The sequence below is a fragment of the Theobroma cacao genome, chromosome 5, assembly GCF_000208745.1.
Source record: "Theobroma cacao cultivar B97-61/B2 chromosome 5, Criollo_cocoa_genome_V2, whole genome shotgun sequence".
Lineage (NCBI taxonomy): Eukaryota > Viridiplantae > Streptophyta > Magnoliopsida > Malvales > Malvaceae > Theobroma > Theobroma cacao.
The window spans coordinates 29,555,362-29,580,613 of record NC_030854.1 but is presented as its reverse complement, the minus strand read 5'-3'; the positions used below and the strand labels follow the sequence as shown (position 1 = coordinate 29,580,613).

The 25,252-nt window shown below is 35.9% G+C and overlaps 4 protein-coding genes across 5 annotated transcripts in view; 3 read left to right on the top strand and 1 right to left on the bottom strand.

The window, feature by feature from the left end:
- The window catches only part of LOC18599226 (D-lactate dehydrogenase [cytochrome], mitochondrial), an 11,707-nt gene extending 10,395 nt beyond the window's left edge, over positions 1 to 1,312 (top strand). Inside the window, exons 16-18 of the mRNA XM_018121615.1 lie at positions 98 to 228; positions 460 to 503; positions 910 to 1,312. Coding sequence (XP_017977104.1) covers positions 98 to 228; positions 460 to 503; positions 910 to 1,029 — 295 coding nt within the window. The 3' untranslated portion in view covers positions 1,030 to 1,312. The remainder of the gene's footprint in view (positions 1 to 97; positions 229 to 459; positions 504 to 909) is intronic.
- Positions 3,725 to 8,448, top strand: LOC18599225 (probable carboxylesterase 15). Its single transcript, XM_007029101.2, has 2 exons — positions 3,725 to 4,449; positions 7,799 to 8,448. Exons 1-2 carry the CDS (start codon positions 3,776 to 3,778, stop codon positions 8,103 to 8,105), a joined length of 981 nt encoding a protein of 326 aa, XP_007029163.2. The 5' UTR covers positions 3,725 to 3,775; the 3' UTR covers positions 8,106 to 8,448.
- LOC18599224 (flavonol sulfotransferase-like) lies at positions 15,849 to 24,727 on the bottom strand. The gene is made up of 3 exons (XM_018120997.1): positions 24,677 to 24,727; positions 22,185 to 22,360; positions 15,849 to 16,627 (listed from the first exon to the last, which is right to left on the bottom strand). Exons 1-3 carry the CDS (start codon positions 24,725 to 24,727, stop codon positions 15,913 to 15,915), a joined length of 942 nt encoding a protein of 313 aa, XP_017976486.1. The 3' UTR covers positions 15,849 to 15,912.
- Positions 16,964 to 18,826, top strand: LOC18599223. 2 transcript variants are annotated; one of them, XM_007029098.2, is made up of 2 exons: positions 16,964 to 18,318; positions 18,744 to 18,826. In XM_007029098.2, the coding sequence occupies exons 1-2, from the start codon at positions 17,562 to 17,564 to the stop codon at positions 18,776 to 18,778; spliced, it is 792 nt and encodes a 263-aa protein (XP_007029160.2). In that variant the 5' UTR covers positions 16,964 to 17,561; the 3' UTR covers positions 18,779 to 18,826. The 2 variants fall into 2 exon arrangements, with proteins under 2 accessions (XP_007029160.2, XP_007029161.2); XM_007029099.2 differs by having other exon boundaries at positions 16,966 to 18,381; positions 18,744 to 18,822.

Genomic DNA, 25,252 nt, shown 5'->3' with positions numbered 1-25,252 from the left:
GGGGGGGGGGCGGGCACGCGGGCGTGTCTGGTGTTGCTTTTGTTCACTTGACCTGATTCCCAAAATGTACTGATGCTTTTCTTTTTCATAATTACAGTACAGTTATTGCCCATGCTGGTGATGGGAACTTTCACACGGTTATTCTCTTTGATCCTAACCAAGAAGAGCAGAGGAGGGAAGCTGAAAGGCTAAACCAATTTATGGTTTATACAGCTTTGTCAATGGAAGGTACATCCTCTCTTCTTGGTGCAATGTAAGTTTACTCCTGGCAATGAATGATTGAGGCTAATTCTAATCATACTATGCAGACATTGGTAATTAGAATTATTTTTGTTAGCTTCACATTTATCTTTGGTGTACACTGTAAGGGATATTATAATACAGGTTCATGCATACTGTTGAACAGCTGAATCAGTTCTAATCCTAAAACCTAGTGTCCATGATCTTGTAATTGAGCAGGAACATGCACTGGTGAACATGGTGTTGGCACAGGGAAAATGAAGGTATTTCTCTCTGTTTTATTGAATTTCACACAGTTTAACTTAGGCTGCTAAGATGCCACTCTTTTAGCGGTTTTTCCATTGAGGTCGCCATCACAGCCAAGACTTTTTATTTATTACCATTAGTGTGAGAATGAACAAGTTTCTTCATGATAACTCACTTGTGCAGTCTAGGCCACATGGCTTTCATCATCTATAGGATATATTCACACAAGTCACATTGTCAAAAGTTGAAGATTTAAGGTGTCTTCAATTTAATAGTGCTGTGCTGTTTGTTTTGACAACAAAAATGAAACTTCTGTATTCTTAATGTTCAGCAGTTGTTACCCAGTTCTAAAAACTGAGTTTCTTGTCTATGTTTATGAAAGCATAGTTATTGATTTGATGATATTTTGCTTTATTTTTCCAGTATCTTGAAAAGGAGCTTGGAATAGAAGCTTTGAAGACAATGAAAAGAATCAAAGAAGCTTTAGATCCTAACAATATCATGAATCCAGGAAAGCTAATTCCTCCTCATGTTTGTTTCTAGGAGCACTCTCCATCTGCTAATCCTTTGCTCTTGGTGGAATAGACATGCACCCCATGCAGTGGCTGTTCTGTTAATCATGCTGAAGTTGCTATTCCTCTTTGTTCCAACTCAAGCCTCAGTCTCTATTGGCAGAATATGAGTGAGCAGTGATGTTGCTGTCATCCTCGTTTTGTTTGCAATACACCCCTGGCTACCTGCTGATGTCTGGAATGAAATAAAACCCTCCCTGTAAACTAACAATAAATTAGCATGAAAAATAATAAGATTTCCATTCCAAGATAGATATCTTTTTCTTTTTCTTTTTTCGATTAAGCCATAGTTCCTTTCGGTTTTCTTCCTTAAAAGTTTTGTCAAGAAATTTACATCTGCTTTGGATGTGTAGTAGCTTCTTGTCCCAGTATCACCTAGGTGTATGCTAAAACACTAAAGGGTGCAAAGTAAATGAGCTATATTAAGTGGCTAATCCAGGACCTGCGCCGTCGGTCTACACCTGGTTGCACCTCAATAACCAACTTCATGCCAGCTTGGGTTTTGATAAGTCTCTCTCTCTCTCTTTTCATTGTGGAAGAGTTTGGTCTGAGGTAGCACTCAGAACGACCCCCCTTCCATGTTCCTTTCCCATCTGCACAACCCCTTTTCTAAGGCTATCCAGGCGTTGTCCATATCAATAAAAATAATGTTGACTGCACTCCCACCCCCACCTCCCCCTCCCCCTCCACCTCCCCCCGCACTAAATTGCAAGTAAGGATATAAGTTCAACTGTTGAAGTCAATGTAGGGAAAATGACAAAACTAGTATGCGACAAACTAGAACTCCTAGATTCTGGTGGTGCTTTTAAAAAGTTTTTTGTTTTTGTTTACAAAGGATAAAATCTTCACGATTGTTTGCTGACCCAATAACCAATTGATTCCTAAGTTGAATTCGAAATTGCTGGATTGATTTGGCAGCCTATTGATTGATTCAATGCTCTCATAGACTGAAACAGATACAAAGGAATGAAAAAGACTGATACAATGACAGCAGCAGTAACCCTAAATCCTAGACTTTCTAAAGCCCATCAATTCATAACTTTATCTATCTAACGATACATTCAATTTGACACAGCCTAAAACCATTAATATCCACTCTTTTTCCACAGTATTGTAAGCCATTTTGAGCCTCGGCTAATGCTCCATTGTCGATTCATCATCCCAACAATTTAACCCTTTTTCCTCCATTGTCGATTCATCATCCCAACAATGACCGGCGGCAACAACACCATTGACAGTTCACCACTTACCGCACTTCTGCAACTAACGTTAGCATCATCCAAAGAGGTACTTGGTGGCATATAACGCTGATCAGTCATTAAAATCAACAAGTTTATATACTTACTTTCCTTTGTCCTAAGATATATAGCTATGTAACTTACCGATACTTAGAATTTTTTACTGTATATTAGAGGTTTTAAATTGGAATGTAGAAATGAACAGAGTGGAATTTAAATGGGGACGTGAAAAGACTACCTTCTAACACTACCCACACTCTTTTTTTAAAACTATTTGCTAGCCTAACATCGTTTGGCCAACATGCAAGACAACACCGAAAGTTGAGCACCGATCATTGCGGTGCATTCCAAAACTTATCCATATTGTGACTAATATATGATATAGGGACCCTTGCTTTGTGCATTCGCGTAGGAAGCTACTAGCTAGGCATCCGTACTCTCTATTATACCACTAATGTATAGGTTTTCTTCTGCTTAACCTCCGGCTACTTCTAATGGATGGCCTGCCTTCCATTAACTCAAATGGAATAGAATAAGCTAATTACACAAGGTTATAGTTTGTAGAGTTTAAAACAACTATTATCAGTACAGGATAATAATCCCTCTGTCCTCGATGGGGAAAGACTTGAGATTGGAAAAGAGGTGTCTCTAGTCTATTGTGTAGCTTAGGATCTTTTTCTGCCAAAACCATTAACAAGGGTATTACTGTGTCCCTCTATTCTTGTTGTTAAGCAAAAAGAATTCCCTTTGGTCCATTGACCAGGCTACATGACAGGCCACTGTCTAGAATCTTGTTGTTAATTGAGAGTTTGCCAACAAAGAAATGGTAATTAACTAATTATAAGTTAACACCTTCAGTCAGTTTAAACTATTGCTTGTCTTCGTGCTTGAAAATATATGCTTTTCACTTACATGTTATATGAATGAATAGGTAAAAAGGAACAAAGGGATTGCAGATGTAATTAGGTTCTGAAATGTTTAGAAATTCTTTACTTTATTTTTTTTTTAAAAAAATTATTTCATTTCAAGTTTGGACGGCATCTTAATCAAATCAAATTATCAGATACATTTCCATTTCTTCTAAAGCCTTATTATAAACTTTCTAAGAGAAAGAGTACTTTTTTTTTTCTTAAAGATTAAAAAAAAAAAAAAACCTTGGGAACCATTGGCGGGTTTTGCTATCAAACAAGAATGAGAAATTCCATTCCAAATAACGTTACCAGAGCCACCAAGCTCATCTATGGTCCATATTCAAAAAGATGAACAACCAATGACCATGAAATCATGTGGCACCACCCCCCAATTGATATGAATATCCATTGAATTTACTCTATCACCCTTTCCATTCCACAGTTTCTCCACTTTCACCCCTTCCCCTCATTCTCTATATAAAACCCACCATTGCCAACCATGCATCTCACACAACAAACTGAGACAACCCAAAAGAGAGAGAGAGGTAGCCCCCTTAAAAGAAAAATCATGGGTTCCTTTCCTCACGTAGTGGAAGACTGCATGGGAGTCCTCCAAGTCTTGAGTGATGGCACCGTTTTCAGGTCCAAAAACATACAATTCAACATGCCTGTCATCGATGAAAAATCTGTTCATTTCAAAGATGCCATGTTTGACAAAAGCCACAACCTCTATCTCCGACTTTACAAGCCTACATCAGCATCTGTTCCAGGCAACAATAATAAGCTCCCCATCATCATTTTCATTCATGGTGGTGGTTTTTGCCTAGGCTCTCGCATGTGGCCTACCTGTCACAGTTCCTGCCTACGCCTATCGTCAGGGCTCAACGCGCTGGTCGTCGCGCCGGACTACAGGTTGGCCCCGGAGCATAGGCTGCCGGCAGCCATGGATGATGCAGCCAGTGCCATGAAGTGGTTGCAGGGTCAAGCTTTGAGTGGAAATACTAATGATGCATGGTTCGGCAGTGGTGAGGTTGACTTTGACCAGGTTTTTGTCGTGGGCGATTCATCGGGTGGCAATATTGCACACCATTTGGCAGTTAGGTTGGGTGCTGGTTCGACAGAGTTGGCTCCGGTTCGAGTACGAGGTTATGTGCTGTTGGCACCATTTTTTGGTGGGGTGGTCAGGACAAAGTCAGAGGATGGGCCTAGCGAGGCTTTGTTGAACCTTGAGATACTCGACAGGTATTGTCAAGGTTCCTTAATTACTCTACATACAGTAACAATATTGACAGCAACGTCCATACATAACATATAGAATAGACCATAGTAACAGTATTAAGGCCTCAAGTTTTGGTTTTATTTGGATTTCGTCTTTTATTACTTGTTTCCATTTCTTGAACTTGATCTCAAATTTAGACATTTGAATGCACATAATTTATCCTAATACCTGTTTTTCCCAGTGAAAAATCTCAAATATTTTGGTTCTCAGGATGCCAGCTTTGCATAGGATCCTAGTCAAACCACACACATTTATATGCCCTTTTGGTACTAAGATTATATAATAATATAGGACGGAGAGAGTTGGGCTCTTTCTATTTGGAAATGATCATAAAGCACACGACCAATGTTTTGTACTAGTTTGCAATGGGGTTTGCTTGGAACAAAAACTTATATAGAAAAAGAGTAGTTGGACAGATTGGGGTTGCTTTTCTTGGCGTTGTCTTTTGGGACTGTTTCTTTGTGGATTCGATTGGACCACATGAATTCATAGAAAGCTGGAGGGAGTGCCCACTTGATTCGTGACCTTACTCTTATGATCAAAACCCACCCACCATAAGCACGAGAGCCGTTTACATCTCATCTTTTGTAGCCTTCTTCAATTCCCTCCGATTTGACCTCTTCTCTCTTGCAATCACCCAAAGGTCATTTCTTCGTTTTTGCTCTCTCTCTCTCTCTCTCTCTCTCTCTATATATATATATATATATATNTACTATTTCTTTCGTTTTGTCTCTCTCTCTCTCTCTCTCTCTCTCTCTATATATATATATATATATATAAAACAAAATAAAACAAAACCCTAAATTCTTGTCTGCAATGTAGAGAACATTTGAACAATTAATATAGGTATAGGCAAGCGTAAGCAGAGATCACAAGAAGATCAGAAAACCGTGAAGTATAGTATACAATTTGGGGTGGGAAGAAAAGTATAGACAAAGGGATTTCCCCGGCCGAAACATGGTGCAAGAAATGCAGGCTTTCGAGCGGGCTCCTGTCAATAGAAAGGCCAATTCCAGCTACACGACAAAATATCAATCAACTTTAGACATGTTTGTCACTTGCTTTTGCTTATAATAGATTATAATAATACTCTTAATGGATTAAAGATTATCTTTAATCAAGTATTAGTAGAAATTAATTAATATTATTTAATTAGGACAAGTTGGCACTAGAAGATTAGAAATCCCAATACATCAAAAAATATACATTGGGTTTGAACTATATAAAATGAAAGTTGTTTTTTTTAAATGATATGAAAAAGTCTCAAATTCTAACAATTAAAAATATCTTTTTAAAGATGCATTAGAAAAATAATAAAAAAATTCATTTATTTATTTTAAAATAAAGGTGTCATGAGTAGAGTAAGGTTGGGTTTGGTTTATTAGGGTATCTTTTTTAAGAGTCATGCTCGAGCTTAGTTTAGCCTACTCATTTGACAATTATTTTATTATCTAGACTTTGATAATGACAACAGGTAAAGTACTTACTAATTTTTAAGTATTTGAACTTAAATTCAATTAAAATTTAACTATCCATGTCCTATCCGAATGTGATTAAAAATCAACATAAAATATTAAAATTTGATTATGAATACTTACAAAAAATCCTAATGCGAACTCAAAAAAAAAATAAATTTAAAATAGATTTTTACGTATATTATTAATGAAAATTAAATTAGTAAGTTAAAATTAATTAATAGAAATAAAATCATACTTATAATAATTATGAATTTTTTAGTAAGTATTTTGTTAATTAAGTAATTTGTTATATGAAAATAAAATTTAATATTAAAAATTATTATTTATATACAAATTCAAGTACGGGATACTCTAAAGATAATTACTTGATCTTATTCAAATCCGTTGTCAATTATTAGTTTTATTACCTAATCTCTATCTAAACTTAAGTATAAGATAAGATTAGATATCTAATTATAAAATATCAATTATTACTCTACCTAATCCAAAACATGTCAGATCTGCGACCTGATCTTTGAACAACCTTACTTTAAACCCATTTGACCATTGAAGTTGTTGTATAAAATTAAAAACAGTAGCGTAGATGACTAACAGATGTCTTATCTTTAGATGATTTAGTTGTGTTGTACAGATTACAACGTGACTAAATTCAAATATTTAATCATGCCCCCTACAGTTTAAGGCCAAAACTTTGAGCACGGGTCGCGATCATGGAAAGTAAATACAGACCACTTGGCTACTTTTGAGTGGACTTTCTCCATGGAGCCGAAACCTTCCACGTTTGCTGAACCTTTTTTAAAATAAATAAATATCCTTTGGATTATACTAACTTAATTTCTTAGCTGATTATTGGTTTATATGGATTAAGTCTCATCATCAACTATTCTATCTTTCTTCTACTATATGATACCCGTATTCTTATCATCAACACCTAACTCTTAACATAATTTTCAATCACAATGTCTACAACTAAATAATTGTAATCACAACTCAAGAATTCTTAACATATATGATATTACTATTATATATGATGAAAAAAAATCTTTTGATAAATGAACAATAAAAGAACCCGGCACATATAACTAAATAAAATCTAAGTATGATGAATCTTAATCATGAATTTAAAAGTTTTGGGATATTTGTTTTATTCTGAAAACAATACCTCATCAATGATTTTTTTTTGTTTTCTTAATACATATCCACAAGGTCACATTGGTTATGTTTAATAAGTGTATGTGGCTCTGAATCAGCCTCCGGGGCATTATGATCAGCCTGTTTTTGCAAATATATCTCTGTACGAACGTGTGCCATTATTGAAAATTTAATTTTATATGCAGGCAATATACCATGTTCCTGATCATGATAGCAAACTAACAATTAGATGAAGACTAGTGCTTAGTTTCCTTGGCGGCACTCCCTAGAACATATGAGATTGTGCCTTATCTAAATTCATCAGTGATCTCTCTCTTTATCCTTCAAAAGAGGTCCTTCAATACCTTTCTTTCAATAGCTATCAGAAACTTTTTTTTTTTGTCTTTAATGATGGTTATGAGAGACTTTAGGGAAAGTACTCCAATTATAGGAAACTTCTCTCTCAGCGTGACAATTTGGAGTTTGGTATGATTCGTTCTTTTGTGGTTCACTTGACTAGGTCGTCGGTACTGATGTCATGTAAATCCCATCAAATACTATTTAGCTGTTGGTTTTGCCACAATCTTCATGTTATTGCTTTTAGAGAACCGTATGGAAACTGTTATAATACAATGTTCATGTAATTCTTTATTATAATATATTGGGGTAGCCTTAAGGTGGTTTTCTCTGATGTAAAAACCAGGTTTTGGAGGCTGTCAATGCCAATTGGAGAGACAAGAGACCACCCTTTGGCAAACCCATTTGGTCCGTGGAGCCCTCGCCTTGAAACAGTGACCCTCGACCCCATCTTGGTCATTGTAGGGGGCAATGAGTTGTTGAAAGACAGGGCTGAGGACTATGCCAGAAGACTAAAAGATATGGGGAAGAAGATTGAATACGTTGAATTTGAAGGAAAGGAACACGGTTATTTCAATTGCGATCCGCACTCTGATGCTACAAATCAAACCCTGCAAGTTATCAGCCGATTTATGTCTGACAACTCTAGCTGAAGATGATCAGGTGCCACCGGTTCATCGGCTTTGGCAATTTGTATTAGCTAGTAGCTATAACATGTAATTTTTTTTGTTCTGTGGCAACTATCCTGGAAAGATTACTAGATAATATTCCATGCACACGGTCCTAGGAAATTATATTAACTTTTTTTGTGTGTATGACTGTGAGGTTATGTTCTTGGTCATTGTATAATTGAATCGTGTTGTTAAATTTTCTCTGTTTCTTTCCTTGATAATTGATCCTTTTTTGTTTTCAATCGACATGTATAAGCCCAACTTCATGTCTCCTGGATTTCAAGCAATGTCACAATCAGAACAATGGGTTGATCCTTATTTTTCATTACCTCTTGTAATGATCTATTGTTCTATCAAGCTCTGTAAAAGTTTTTGGTCTGTTGGCCATTGAGCTGAGTATGACCATACATGTGTTGGAGGGAAATTGAAGATAAAGATCCATCAGCCTCTTCATTCACACTTGCACAGCAGATAATTCCTATTCCAGATAATCACAGGAATGAGTCATTCTTTGCCCCAAATTTATAGGTGATTGGCCATCCAATGATTTCCAAGTTGAAAAGATGTTTTCATAGCACCAATTCCTCAAAAGGCTACCCCAAAGAGATTCATTTGCAATATTCTGTATTATAAAGCTTGTGTTGAAAGACCACCTCAATCTTGCCTCCCCACAGAGGGTCTCAAAAGGGGATAATTAACATATCCCAAATCCTACATCCTTACCAAATTAACCAAAGGGCCAATTCTACTTTCCCATACAAGAGGTCTCAGAAAGGGGATAAGACCCTAACATTTGCACTTGTTAGCCTCCTCTTCCAGGTCTCAGGCAAATGTTACTGGTGTCAATCCTCCATTCTCGCCTTTGAAACATGAGAGCTGATTTTTATTGAGGAAATAGGCCCATCAAAATATCTTTCCAACTTGGAGATTGAACCGTTGGGTGGTTAATCATCAAGCTTCTTTCTCAATATTTACAAGCAAACCAACGAGTTAACTCAAACACCTAATGCAGATAGTGTTAAGTAGAACTGTTGGTTGATGATGAAATATATCCTCCAACTGTCATTTTCTATATATCTTTTGTCCGACAAAGCACGTGTGCCCCTTTGAATACATTTGCTTCTTATGGATCACAAACAATGAAAAGATGAATTTCATTCCTAGTGCTCTGAATTGGGATTCTAATTTTTATATATATGCCTCCAATAATGTTAGATTGGACACCATAATCTCAGTCATTGATTACCAATTAACTCTTGCCAAATTTAATATAATAATTTTATATATATATGTGGGGATTGATTGATGTAATTGTGACTAAAAAGATGCCTTTCTGAGTTCATAATCTATGAACACTTGCAAATATTGAATAAACATTACAAAAGATAAAGTTAGGATCCCTTCTTAAACTTTTCCACTAAAATCATTTGTTAATCTGTAACTATTTCCTCTTTCTACTACATGTTCAAAACCAATAATTGCTTTCCTTAGTCAAACCCTTTCTATATATATATATTTAATAAAAGATTTTGCAATGGCTTTTCTTTTCAAAGAAGATTTAGGTAGGTCCAAAATCCACGTGAATTGAATTCCCTAATTAAAAAACAATAGCAAGTATTCTCATGCATGACCATATAAAAGACTAGAACTAATGTAAAATTTAATGATAAAGTTATTTCCTCATTGGGGGTCCATTAGCATTAGGTGATCATTTTCACCCTTTTCATCCTAATAAAAGTATTTGTTATTGCCTATCTATTAACATGTTTGTACTTTAGCCTATAAGACAAGGGAAGTCCTAAGCACACCTCAGTCCAATAAGACCGTTCAAGGGAGCTATTTTAATTTTGTCAAAGAATTTTTCAAAGTAATATCAATTGCTTTTGTTTATCGTAATACACTAAATTACTTAGTATAGTTTTACAGTAATAATTCAATAAAACTTAAAAAATTTAACATAAAATATTAAATAAAATAAATTCATTTTTCTTGATTGAATAAAAGAGAATTATAAACATTGTATATACATAATATTGCGGTTTTACTGGCAAATTAAACGAAAATAAGAGAGCTAAAACTTACAGCTTGGAAGGGATGTATATGTTGTGTAATATAATTTTAAGTCCATAGAGTGGGCCTCAAGGCCACTTTGTAGCTTCATTACAGGCCTACGAGACCACTAAATAAGCGGCCGACCTCATCCCTTCACCATGCCAGAAGCAAGAGAAGAAAGCATAGAAACAATGGGGTCATTTTGTTTTTCCGGAATAAAATCTATTAATTTCCCATAATATTATTTTCTCTGATAAAGAGATAATAATTCTACTACCAATTATTCATTATACAGAAACAATGAATAATAAATTTATAAATATGTGTCAGAACTATTGTACGATAACATTTGCTTTTTCTTATTCAACAAATTCGAGTTTTAGCTCTTTTTTTTTTTTGCATGCATGCATGCATTATTTTGTTGGGGTTGTAATGGACCTACATGGACATCAAATCTAAGGTTTTAACAATAGATCTGATAAAAGAAAAATCATTTAACAATTTGAGAAAAGGGTTTCTCTTGTAATTTTGAAGAAGGTTTGACAAAAGCACACACTCTTGTTATAGTATTGTGCCATATGAGGCCATCTATGCCTATTGCCTACAAGGTGGGAGATAGTCTTGAAGATTAATATACATGTAGTTCTTAGAATGCCATTCTAGGGTGTTAAAACTTCATGAAATTTTAGAGATTAAGTGGATGTATAGTCTTGGAGATTAATATACATGTAGTTCTTAGAATGCCATTCTAGGGTGTTAAAACTTCATGAAATTTTAGAGATCAAGTGGATGTAATTAATTAAGCAAATCAACCCCAACCCCAGATATTAGATACATATTATAGACACCCTAGCTTGTTAGGCTACCTTAATTTGTACTTTGTTCTGGAATGTGTAACAGGAATGGTGAGTAAGGGGGGTTACTGAAAAGATCTAAGGGATTTAGTGACATATAACAGAAATGGTGATGGTGCACTGAGCCAAGGCATAGAAAGCTTGGAGGCCCAAAGTCTGCATCATCAGCATATGTGGTCTTTAATGGTGGATTGGATCTGGGTTTAACATTAAAGGCTGAGATGAATGTAAGGCCCTGTTGCTTGATAGGTTAATTTAATCTGAGAGTCTGGAGTGTGTGTTGCTGCTGGTAATCAGTTTGACAGAATGTGGAATGTCTGCTGCTGCTGGTTATCTGGTTGATAGAAAGTGGTTCCTGATGACTAAAAGTTAAAAGCGGATTGTGAACACTCTGAAACACCTCTTGGATTCATACGCTGCTGCGAGTGATATCTGCTTGGCTGAATGACAGTAAAAGAAATTCTTAAAGTAGGGTGGTTAAGTTTGCGGCCGAGTTGCTTGAGATGCTGCAAATGGAAATTGAAATGTTATGATGGCACGCCATGTTCTGCGGCCGAGCAGTTGGGAGAAGCTGATTGTAAATAGCTTCAGGGTGCGATTTATGGCTCTGCTATGTGCTTTGTGGGTTAGGCAGAGAATTTGTTGAAATTGAGGTCTGAAGTTGCAGAACATGGGGCTAGAAGGAGGCACGAACCTCCACATGATGCCACTAACTTACTGGTTGATAATTGCTTTCAGTTTTTTTTTTTCTTTTATTTCTCTTAGTTGTTGCATGTTGTGTGCCCACTAACCATGATGTAAAGGAACTATTTACAGTACATTTAGTGCTTAAGTGGTTCCGATGTTATTGCTTATTATTTTCTTTTGTTAACTACTTGTATTTAAGTCACCAAGAACTTTAATGCAGTTGTTATCTTCTTCTTTATATAGATAGTTCTCTTTTTTTTATTTTTGAGCTCTCTCTTAAGAATACCTAAAATTTTAACATGATATCAAAGCAGTTATCTTAAGGGATTGTGTTCGTTTAAAATCACTTTAAAAAATTCACATTAGTTTTTCTTCCTTACCCTTTACAGTCTATCTTTGAAATGACAAGAAAATGGCTTTTGCAAATTTTAATGCTGCTGCTCCATCCATTTATTTTTACAGGAAAAAATCACTCAATATGAGCAGTAAAAATGAAGGTGTATCTTCGTGCGTTCGATCTTTGGGAAATTATTGAAGTTGGTGGAAATCCTCCTGAGATGAGGCAATCAAACCCAACAATAGCACAGTTAGAGCATCATAGCGAAGAAATTACAAAAAGGTATAAAACTTTATGTTGTATTCATTATACTATTTTCGACTAGATTTTTACTCATATAATGGATTGTGAGTCTGCAGAAGCATATGATAGGTTGAAGGTTGAGTTCCATGGCAGTGATACGACCCATCAAATACAAGTCCTAAATCTGCTAAGAGAGTTCAAAGTATTGAAGATGAAGGATGAGAAAGTGTGAAAGACTACTCAGTGAACATTTTGAAAATAGTCAATCAGTTGAGATTACTTGGGAAAAATTTACCAGAGAGAAAAATAGTGAACAAATTCCTTGTAAGCCTACTAGAGAAATTTAAGGCCAAGATATCTTCTCTGGAGGACTCGAAGGATATGTCCGCATTGACTATAATAGAACTCATAAATGCTCTTTCAGCTCAAGAGCAAAGAAGGCCTTGAGGCAAAAAGATCATGTAGAAAATGCTTTATTGGCACAAGCAAGCGAGTAGAAAAATGGTGATAAGAAATAAGGTAAGCAAAAGGTTCAGTACCCTCCCTGTTCTTACTGTAAAAAATGCAACCATACTGAGTGTTTATGCTGGTACAGACCAAATGTTACATGCAAGTCTTGTAACCAGCTTGGTTATGTGGAGAAAGTTTGCAAGAATAAAACCAATCGAGAAAAAGAAAAAGCTGCTATAGCCGAGGAAGTAGTCGAGGAACATGAGGTGAATGAGGAGGTGTTATTCATGGCCAAGAAATCCGAGAGGTCAAGAAGCTCTAGTGTTTGGCTTATTGACAGTGCGTGTTCCGATCATATAACTGGAAATGCAAATAATTTTATTTTCTTGAGTGAGAATTACAAGTTTCAAGTGGAGATTGGTAATGGTGAATATCTCAAAATTCTTGGGCATGGGACAGTTGGAGTGCAAACTCCCTCAGGTATTAAATCTATTTCAAATGTTCATTTTGGACCTGAAACTAATCAAAACCTGTTGAGTGTTGGTCAGCTTGTTGAAGAAAATTATACTTTGCTATTCAAAGAGAAAATGTGTACAATCTTTGACTCCTTTGGTGTTAAGTTGCTGTCAGTTTAAATGAAAAACAAACGTTTTCCACTTGATTGGTTAAAGATGGAAGACAAAGCATATCAGTGTGTGACCAATGATGCCAAATTATAGCATAGGAGGCTCCTCCATGTTGATTATACTTCCATGAAGCATATGGCACCTGCTGGTTTGGACAAGAACTTCCCTATACCAGTTAAATAGGAAGATGTTTGTGGTACTTGTCTCCATGAAAACCAGACTAGATCATTATTTCCCAAGAGCAGTTTGACTCAAACTACAGAAAGATTTCAATTGCTACACTCCGATGTTGGTGGACTTGATGGTGCTGTTATGGTGGATTTCAAAGAATCAAATGAAGAATCAAGGAGCAAAGTGGATGTCTGCAACATAGACCTCTAGGAGGTGTGTTGAAATTGAGGTCTGAAGTTGCAGAAAATGGGGCAAGAAGGAGGCACAAACCTCCACATGATGCCACTAACTTACTGGTGGATAGTTGCTTTCAGTTTTTTTTTCTTTTTATTTCTCTTAGTTGCTGCATGTTGTGTGCCCACTAACCATGATGTAAAGGAACTATCTACAACACATTAGTGCTTAAGTGGTTCTGATGTTATTGCTTTCTAATTTCTTTTGTTAACTACTTGTATTTAAATTACTAAGAACTTTAATGTAGTTGTTATCTTCTTCTTTATATAGATAGTTTTCTTTTCTGGTTTTTTGAGCTTTCTCTTAAGAATACTTAAACTTTTAATAGAATTTCTGTGTATCGATTGTTTTTACTTTTGTAATGTGCTACTGTAAGGCCACACATAGAGGTATGCTGTGGTAGTGGGGATTTGGTATCGCCCTCTTCCGCTTGGATATAATAAAGGAGAGGATAAGGCAAGCTAGCTAAAATGCACACAAAGAAGAACTTATTTATGCAGGGATGAATAATTGAATATTATTTAATTATTGAATGACATGAAACTGATCATAACAAGATCAGTGAATGCACTTGAACACTTAATAACCAATCCGGTTCAGTGTCATAGTGCCTACACACCTTATACACGCCACAAAACGAACTAACAGCCCCTTACAGACACAGTGACAGTACAATCATCTGAAGCTTCTCAGTACCTAATTAGAGCTCCGACATAGCCATACACAGCATATCACACCAACCCATAACAGCCCTTGCTATGAACTCTACCCCTGAACTGCACAGAACAACTAGAAAACTACCAGCTGCAGAAAAACATAAACACCAGAATAAATTCCAGTAGCATAACAAATAGCTGGATCAACAATAAACAAGACCCTACGATTACCCCAACGGATTCATAATAATTTAACAAAGTTCTGCGGAACTGAAATAAGCCAGCATCCGTAGTATAGAAACATAACAATTACTTGACTTGAGCTTGTCTTTTTGTAGTTTTCGTATATTTCCTAAACTTAAAGGAACATGCTTAGTTATGATCATACTGATTCTTTTTTTCTTCCTTTTTGGAGGAGATCCTTAATACTGTTATCAAAAGATCACCTAATTCCCAAGGCCTAAAGCAATACAAAGTACTACTATAAACTAAAGAAAAAGGAAATCTTGAACTTTAATTTTATAAAACTTAATACATTAAAGCTGTAAATAATTTCAGATAATCAAACACAATGTTTAATATTATTATTATTATAAAAATATAGCACGCAAACTTTATTATAAACTGCTCGGTGCAGTGCATTATTTAATGTTGGCGATTATAAAATTTTAATTAAAAATATAAAACATAGGTATTGAAGAACATTTATTTCTCCATGTTCTTCATTAAATAATGTAATGTTCTTCAATATATAAAATGCAAATATTTCATTTTTACTCTTATTTGTCAAATTCAATTTTTACGTTCATAATCTTTCAAAATATTCCAAATTTATTTCGTATGTTCAAAATCAACAAAAAATATCTGCCATCGTTTGCTTTCCGTACTGGCGTGCATCCACGACATGAAAAGGAGAAGGTGGGTGCGTGGCTCTGTCATTTCATGGAACCCAGCTACACTTGTTGTTATGGACTAATGTTTAATTCTCTGTGGATGTGCACATTAATTTCATTTTGTGCTTGTTTAATTTAAAATTTTTTAAATTTATTTTTGAACACTTTCAATATTTTTAGTTGACTCATGTTAACATAACTGTATCAAATATAAATCCACTAAATAAAAACGGAAAAAGAAGAGCTGTTAATGCAAATTTAGGCCGTGGAGTTAGCATAGAGAGCTTGCTTTGAGACGATCGAGCAGCACCGAGTCTCTTGGAATAACACTTAAAAGATGGGAAATTTTGATTCAAGACATAAAAGTTTTTCACATCATCATTATTATTATTATTAGTTACTCAACACAACGACAGATTTTCAACGATACATTGAAAATGCGGCAAGCAAACAATCAAAACCACAACTTAATTTGTTCTTCTAGGGTACATCCTGCAGCATTATGGTCACTTATTTTATATATTTTTACCGCAAGCTACCTATGACAGTGAGCTTGCTGCAGTGTAATTCTGGCTTCTCTCTATCTCTAACATGAGACTAGGAAGGTCAAACCAGTTCCAGCAAACTTTTGCTCCATCATCTTGTCCAGACGCTCTGCCATCTCTGGTGTAAGATACTCCTTCCAATCCCCAATCCTGCCTTTCCGGAAGTAGAAACTGTTTTCAACTTTGACTTCATGTGGCTTCCTTAATCCGGACTTATTTACTTCCAAACTGCTCATATTCTCGAAACCACACAGATCTACGATTCTCTGCACTGCCCCTGCTTCTTCTTCCTCTAAGGAGAAAGGGTACCCCATAAACTCTGCCAATCTCTTCACGTAGGGCGCTGTGTCTTTCATCATATCTTCATATTTCGGGAACAACACCTTCCCCGGCCTTGCTTGACTTGCTTTCCAGAACCCTAAAACATGGTCCAAATAGGGTCCATAAAAGGACTTCCCTTGACAGAAAAGATCAAAAGCCTCCTCCAGGGAAACGAACTCATCTTTCTTGGGAGCGCGCTTGGCTAGAAAATGATAGAGGGCAACAAATGCATCCTTTGGCTCCCTACAAATGTAAACAATTTTGCAATCAGAATCCAAGATGGATTTTGGCAAGGCAGTGTATGGTGTGTGGGTGCCTACGAGAGGGATCCCTGGCTCGCGGCTATCTGGCTCCTTGGTCAATTTGGCTAAGGTGGGAATGCAATCATGGGAGATCTTGCTGAGCAAAGGGCTCGTGGAAGTGTCATAGCGGTTTCTGGTAACAATGGCTATTAGAAGTGTTCAGAATGAATAAGTTCAAGATTACATGGAAGAACTCTGCACCAAGCTTGTGATCATTGGACTGAAGAAAGAACAGAGAGGCTTGGGAACAAGAAGGCACCAAAACGCAGAGTTTAAATAAGAGCCAAGGAGTGCTACCTAAACGCTGCGTATCAGGCTCTTAAGGATCAATGACTTAATAAGCAACGTACCGTTTTGTATATAATAATTATTGTTTTTAAAAGTTAGTTAGGTAGTTATAATGTAATTAATCTTTTTCCTTCTTTACTTAATTTTTAAACCCCTGTATATAAAGCTCATTTTACTGAGCCCTGATGAATGAGGAATTCTGAATCATTCCTTCAGCTTTTCAGTGCCGCTTGTCTTTTCCCTTTCTTGATATTCACCTTCTGACATGGTATCAAAGCAGGTCAATTCCTAGAACCAACTGCTGCTCTTCCTGCTAATGAATCAGTATAAAGAACTTGCTGATCAGATTTCATTCTCTCTTTTACAGTAAGTTATTCATCTTCTCCTCTGGTTTATTAGCAAAATCAGCTTAATATTCATTGACAAACACCCTTATAACAGCCATGGCTGAGTCTACTGAAGCTAGATCAAGTACTAGTGTACAAATCACAAACCTATCACCCATATCAGACCCTCTCTCACCATATTATTTACATTACACAGATCACCTTGGATCTGTGATCATTAACCCAAAAGTAGCCACTAATAACTACATATCTTGGAGTAGATCCTTCCTATTGGCATTTTCTATCAGGAACAAAACAGGATTCATTAATGGAACCATAGCAAAACCTGCAGTCACAGACCCACTTTATTCATCATGGACTCGTTGTAACAACTTGATAGTGGCATGGTTACTTGATTCCATTTCACAACCAATAGCCTCTACTGTCTTCTAAATGGATTCAGCCGCAGAAATATGGAATACCCTCAAACAAAATTTTGCTCAGCCAGACGATACTAGGGTCTGCAACTTGCAGTATACCTTAGGGAATGTCAGTCAAGGAGCAAGAACAGTAGATGTGTATTTCATTGAACTTAAGGGTATTTGGGAGGAGTTAAGGAACTATCGTCCATTGCCTCATTGTGAATGTGGAAGCTACAATCCTGGTTGTTTCAAGAAGTACACAGATCAGTTTCAAAAGGACATGGTTTTCAGATTTCTCAACGGATTGAATAAGTCATTTTCTGCTATAAGGTCACAAGTTTTGTTAATGGATCTCATTCCAGGCCTAGATAAAGTATATAGCCTAATCTTGAGGGAGGAATCACAGAGAAATATCCTTGTTCAACCACAGCCTCTTTTAGAATCCTCTGCCATATACACTGCAGCAGACAACAAGAAAAAGGCAAGAAAAGACATAATTTGTAACCACTGTGGTAAGAAAGGACACACTAAAGACGAATGCTACAAGATTATTAGCTTTCTTGATGATTTTAAGTTCACAAAAGGAGGGAGGTCCAATCCTAGAAGGGGTAAGAACCTTGTTAACAATGTGTTTGCAGTCTCTGATGCATCAACAGATAGTGAATCTCAAGTTGAAACAGAGGAAGAGCAGGCAAGTGCAGGATTTGTGTGCCAACTGTCTATGATCAAGCAACAGGTTAACAAGCTGATGCAACTCTTAAGTGAGAATGGTATAAGCAGCAATGAAGGTAAGGGCATTTCATCAAACACTCAGCAGGCAAACCATTCACTTGTAAATTCAGCCATAGCAGGTATTATTTCAGGCCAATCTTGTTTCAATACATCAAACAACATGCCTAATAGTTTTAGAAATGTGAATGTTAGCATGATAAAGCAAAATTACTGGATAATGGATTCTTATGTTTCTGATCATATATGTTGTACCCTAAGTAGCTTCATACAAACCAGACCTGTAAAGAATTGCTTTGTGCAGCTACCCAATGACAAGAAAGTTTGTGTGTCACACATAGGAACAGTGAAATTAACTTCAAAATTAATCCTACAAAATGTTCTTTATGTTCCAAGTTTCAAATTCAATCTCGTTTCTGTAGGACAGCTCACTAAGTCTAAGAAAACCTATGTATTTTTCACAGATATGTTTTGTGTTGTACAGGACATCCCTTCATGGACTGTGATTGGGGTTACTAGAGCTTTCTCAGGGCTATGCTTCATGCAAGATAATTCAGATGAACAAGAAATGTCAAAGTTCTATTTTGATAAATTAGTTAAAGTTCCTTTTGTTTCAATAGTCAATCAATATAGACAAAATTACAAATGTTTTGATTTATGGCACTTCAGACTTGGTCATGTTCCTTTGGAAAGGATTGATGTTACACACAAACAATTTCCTAATGTTTATTCTTCAAATGAACTAGTTTGTGAAATCTGCCCAATGGCAAAACAGAAAAAGCTTCCATTTCCAGTACATGTTCAATCCACTACTTGTGCTTTTCAATTGGTTCATGTTGATATTTGGGGTCCATATGAGACCCCTACTTTGTCTGGTCAAAGATACTTTCTGATAGTTGTGGATGATTTTACACGGTTCACCTGGGTTTTCCTCATGAGTAACAAGTCAGATGTGCTAACTATTATTCTTTCATTCAATAACCATGTTCAAAAACAATTTGAACTTCAAATTAAATGTATAAGGTCAAATAATGGCTTAGAGTTTAGGTTGTCTGATTTCTTTGCTAAAACTGGCATTATACATCATTTATCTAGTGTGGATACGCCCCAACAGAATGGAATAGTTGAAAGGAAACATCAACATATTCTTACTGTTGCTAGAGCTCTAATGCACCAATCTAGTGTGCCTATATGTTTATGGGGGGATGCAATACTGACTGCAGTGCACATTATCAACAGAGTGCCTACCAAAATACTTCAAAATAAATCACCTTTTGAGCTAATATTCCACAAAGCACCTACATATGAACACCTAAGGGTATTCGGTTGTCTATGTTTTGTGTCAACATTGCCTCAATACAGGAAGAAGTTAGACAAAATAGCTTCAAAATGTATTTTTCTAGGATATCCAAATTACATAAAAGGGTACAAGGTATATGATCTTGATGCACAAAAGATTCTGATATCTAGAAATATTGTTTTTCATGAAGAAATATTCCCATTTCAATCTATGCAGCATGATGTGCAGGAAAACATGTTTTCTCAAACACCTAATCTGCATGCCAAATATCCTAATGTTTTTTATTCAAATTCTGAAAATCTTCAATACCAAGACCAAGTACATGCTGAGAATCATTCACCTTCACCTGAGTCAGGACCACAAACACTTATTACAATAGTCTCAAATGAATTGGCACATGATTCACCTATGATAGTCAGCATGCCCACTGCAATTGACTCAGTATCTGATGCAGATGACAATGATTTTGCTGACAGAAATACAAATTTGCCAATCAGGAGAAGTACTAGACTCAAACAAATTCCTAAATACTTAGAAGCCTATGATGTTGACCTACCATCACACTCAAACATTGTCACTGCACATCCTATATCCAAACACCTATCTGCTAGTAAACTTTCATCAGAACAGAAAGCATTCACCATCTCATTGTCAAAGATTCATGAGCCAAATACTTACCATCAAGCAGCTAATCATTCTCATTGGAGAGATGCAATGGCAGTTGAACTGAAAGCTCTGCAGGACAATGGCACTTGGAGTATTGTACCTTGGCCTGCAAATTCTCATGTGATAGGATGTAAATGGATCTATAAAGTGAAACTAAATGAACATGGTGAAGTGGAGATATATAAAGCTCGGTTGGTAGCTAAGGGGTACAGCCAGATTATAGGGTTTGACTACCAAGATACCTTCAATCTAGTGGCTAAGCAAACTACTGTCAGGGTATTCTTTGCATTAGCTGCAGTGCACAATTGGTCACTGTCACAACTTGATGTGAATAATGCATTTTTGAATGGTGATTTGTAAGAGGAAGTATACGTAGAAATTCCACAGGGGTACACTATCCAGGGGGAGTATCCCAAAGGAACTAGATTAGCTTGTAGATTGCATAAATCATTGTATGGTCTCAAGTAGGCATCTAGACAATGGAATGCAAAATTCACTTCATCAGTTCTTTAGTATGGTTTTCATCAACCATCAGCAGATCACTCTCTCTTCACTATGAAAGGAAATGATGGAAGTTTTACTGCTTTACTACTATATGTAGATGATACTGATTGGAAGTACATCCACTCAAGCTGCAAAAGATGTAAAATTGTACTTGAGTTCACAGTTTAAATTAAAGGATCTAGGAGCTATGAAATATTTTCTGGGATTAGAGATTAACAGGTCAGTTGAGGGTATTACCATCTCGTAGAGAAAGTATGCTCTGGATCTCCTAGAAGAATATGGGCTCTTAGGAGCTAAACCAATTTCTACCCCAATTGATTACAATCACAAGTTGCATAAGGTACAAGAAGAAGATCAACTGGCCAATCCTACAATTTATAGGCAGTTGGTAGGAAAGCTACTCTGCTTAACCTTCAACAGACCAGATATAGCCTATGCAGTTCAAGTATTGACTCAATATATGGATAGACTTGGTAAGCAACATTTTACAACAGCACAAAGGGTATTAAAATACCTGAAAGGAGCACTAGGGCAAGGAATCCAAATGAAGTCTGCATCAAACTTGAAATTATCAGTCTACTGTGATAGTGACTAAGCGAGTTGTTTAGATTCCAGGAGATCAGTTACTGGATTCAGTATTTTCATTGGAGAATCACTCATAAGCTGGAAATCTAAGAAACAATCAGTGGTGGCCAGAAGTTCTGCTAAAGCAGAGTATCGTTCCATGGCTTCAACATGTTGTGAGCTTATTTGGTTGAAATATCTACTGTTTGATTTTGGAATTAGCCATGATGAGCCAATTGTTCTTTACTTAGACAGTCAAGCAGCAATTCACATGAGCAAAAATCCGGTGTTTCATGAGAGGACTAAACACATCAAGATGGACTGCCATTTTGTTAGAGAAAAGGTGTTAGCAGGTGTAATCAAGCCAGTCCATATATCTACTAATCTTCAGTTAGCTGATATTTTTACTAAAGCCTTACAACCGAGGCAGTTTCATAATCTACTGAGCAAGATGAATGTTCTCAACAATCACATATCCTCTTGAAGGGGAGTATTAGAAGTGTTCAAAATGAATAAGTTCAAGATTACATGGAAGAACTCTGCACCAAGCTTGTGATCATTGGACTGAAGAAAGAATAGAGAGGCTTGGGAATAAGAAGGCACCAAAACGCAAAGTTTAAATAAGAGACAAGGAGTGCTACCTAAACGCTATGTATCAGGCTCTCTTAAGGATCAATGACTTAATAAGCAACGCACCGTTTTGTATATAATAATTATTGTTTTTAAAAGTTAGTTAGGTAGTTATAATGTAATTAATCTTTTTCCTTCTTTACTTAATTTTTAAACCCCTGTATATATAGCTCATTTTACTGAGCCCTGATGAATGAGGAATTCTGAATCATTCCTTTAGCTTTTCAACACCGCTTGTCTTTTCCCTTCCTTGATATTCACCTTCTGACAATGGCGAAGGTCAGAGCCTTGAGCCAAGTGGTACCACTTTTGGGCACACTGCAGACAAAGATGTCATTTGGTTCAGCCTTGAAGCCTTCTTGAGATAAGATTATATCTTCTAGGAAGTCAGGGCTGCACCAGAACCCTTGATACTGGCTGAGAGGATAGCCAGATTTCTAGCCATCAATTTTAGGGAGGTTAGCTATTGTTTCTTTGATTTTTTTTCCATTTGTTTTTCTTTATAGATACTTTCTAACCGACTTGAAAGGAGGAAAAAGGCCGAGTGGAGTAGAAAGTAGTCTAGTTTGGAGAATATTATCCCCTGTAATCCGACCTTTATATAGTATAGAGAGCGAAAAAATCAGATGATTTATATATACACATATATAATTAAAATATTGGACGATTGATTGTTATCTATTTCTGTAAATAACAAATAAAGCCTTGAATTATATTCGGTGATGGTTTAGACAATCATGTCATCTCATCATTTATGGTCGACATTAATTCTGTACACAAAGCTCATGAATTTCAAGGGCAGATGTTATTATTACCATGCATTTCTTTTTAGATACTTATATTTTGGTTTCATTTTTATTAAGTTGTATTCAATATATTAGAGAGATTGATTGTGTTTTTAGAATTTATTGAAAATGACTACTAATACTGATACTACTGTTTTTTTAAATTAATAATTTCAAAAATAAAAAATTATATCCCCAATTTGAGTACACATATAAATGTAAATGTTTTTTTTTTTTATAAAATTAGATGTACCATATTATATCTCCTTGAATTCTCCTGGAATGCATGGAGGTATGGAGATTATGTAGAGCATGGTGTCAAGAATGGGAAGTTGTTTGGGTTATGTCACGAAAATTTAAAGACTTAATGGTTTTATGAAATTCAACCAGGGTTGGAAAAGATGAAAATAAAATGTGAAAATAAAAATTACGATCTTTGCAATGGTGTGGACTATTTGGACTAGTAGGAACGAGATGGTCTTCAAGATAAGAAATGAGGTACTGAAGAGATATGGGAGATTATTAAGCTAAGAGTGGCTATGTGGGCTTGCGTGAGATGGCCAAATGAATTTGTGTCTGTGCTGGACATCTATGGACAAACGAATGGGACCTGCAATTGCAAAATAAAGAAAAAGGAGTAGCAAAGACTTAACACTTCATGGGAAAGTCGGAAGCTGAGATGGTTAAATTTAACGTGGATGAGACTGTAAATGGGAGTTCGGGGGAGACTAGCATAGGTGGTTTGTTGAGAAATGAAACGGGGTGAGACGTTAATTAGATTTTCTAAAACTATTGACATCGGAGACTCTAGCTTGCTGAAATTTTAACAATCAGGGAAGCTTTTGTGTTATTCTCTCAATCTAAACGGACAAATAATTATAGCCTTGTTATTGAAAATGATTCAACAAATGGAGTCAAATGGGTGAATGAGCCAAATTTTGCTCCTTAGAGATTTCAGAAGCAGCTGCAGGGAGGACAGATCTGGAGCTAAAGTCAATCGGCAGTAAGAGAAGGCGAAGAGGGAGAGCCGATCGGCTGTAGAAGAAAGTGAGGAGAAGTCCGGTCTTGGTAGCCAGCACCGGTAGGAGAGGAAAGATTCGGCTGTCGATAGGAGATCCGGTTGGTGAGCTTGCCGCCGATCAAAAAACGGTGAAGGAGAAATAAGGAGTATCGACCGGTGGTTGGGAGAGAGATTGGAGCGACACCGATGAAAAGGGAAGCTTGGGTCGTCGATCGGCGGAAGGTGAGGAAAAGGTAGCCGGCGGCGTCGCCGGTTAGGGAGGTCCGGTTTGGGGTGGCTGTTACAGGGAGAGAGAGCTGGTGAGATTTTAGAGAGAAGGTGGAGAGTAGTCGGCGGCTAAAGAGAGAAACAAAAGGGAGAAAATGAAAGGTTCTAGGGAAAAGAAAGAAAGGTGAGCGGTAAGGGAGAAGAAAAAAAAAAAGAAGGTTTTTCTGCATTGCATCAAACAACGCCGTTTTGGGCATACCAGGGGTGGCTGTGCAAAGCACCAAACAGTGGGCTTAGTGAAGATCGTGGGTCAGCCAGTTAGCTTGAGCCCACTTAGCCCAATCAGGTAAAATATTACTCATTCCCAAATGGGTCTGTGGTGATTTGGGCTGTCTGAACTGTTGTGATATGGCTTGTTTAGATTTCACCCAATTTATTTAGTTAGAGCTTTAATACTTGATGATATAAAATTAATTTTAAGTTATTATAATGTTCTAAAAATTTCTAGATAATAGTCCTAGGGTTAGGAAATTACTAAAGAATAGAATAACATAAAAATAAGGATAGCAAATATATATAAAAATAATAATAATAATAACATTTTAGAAAGTGTTTAGTTATGCAAAGAACTTAAGTTTAGGAGAATGTTTACTGCAAATATATAAATAACCATTAAAAATACATGTATATAAAAATAAAAATATATAAAAATTACCATGACATCAACTACAAATAATTACCGATGATGGGATGATCGGTCGAGACGCGAGAAGTCGCAATCCCGGGCCCATATTCTCTAGGTTCGAAATTCGAATCAAGGTTCCACTAGTACGATGGGAGGGCATCGATTTCAAGATCCCGAAATTTTTAATAAATAAAGAATTTGACTATATAAAAAACTACTCAATAAAAAATAAATAAATAACAATAAATAAAAAAAATGATGATAAAAATAATAATAATAATTTGAAAATATAGTAAATAATTAATTTGTGAAAATGCAATATACATGACATTAAATAAATAGGAAAATAAAAACTAAATAAAAAATAATAAAAAATTTAAGACAATAACTAATTTAAAATTAGGCATTAAATGGAATTATAAACAATTTATCTAATTATAAAAGGAAAATATAAGAGTAACCTAGAATAAAAAATGTAAAGTATAAAAAATATTAATTAGAAATAAAATAGAAATATGATAATAAAAAATAAAATAAATAAAAATAATAATTATAATAATTAAATAATAAAAAAATGACAAAAAATAGATAATTGCATTAGCATAACATATATATATGTTGCATCATGCAT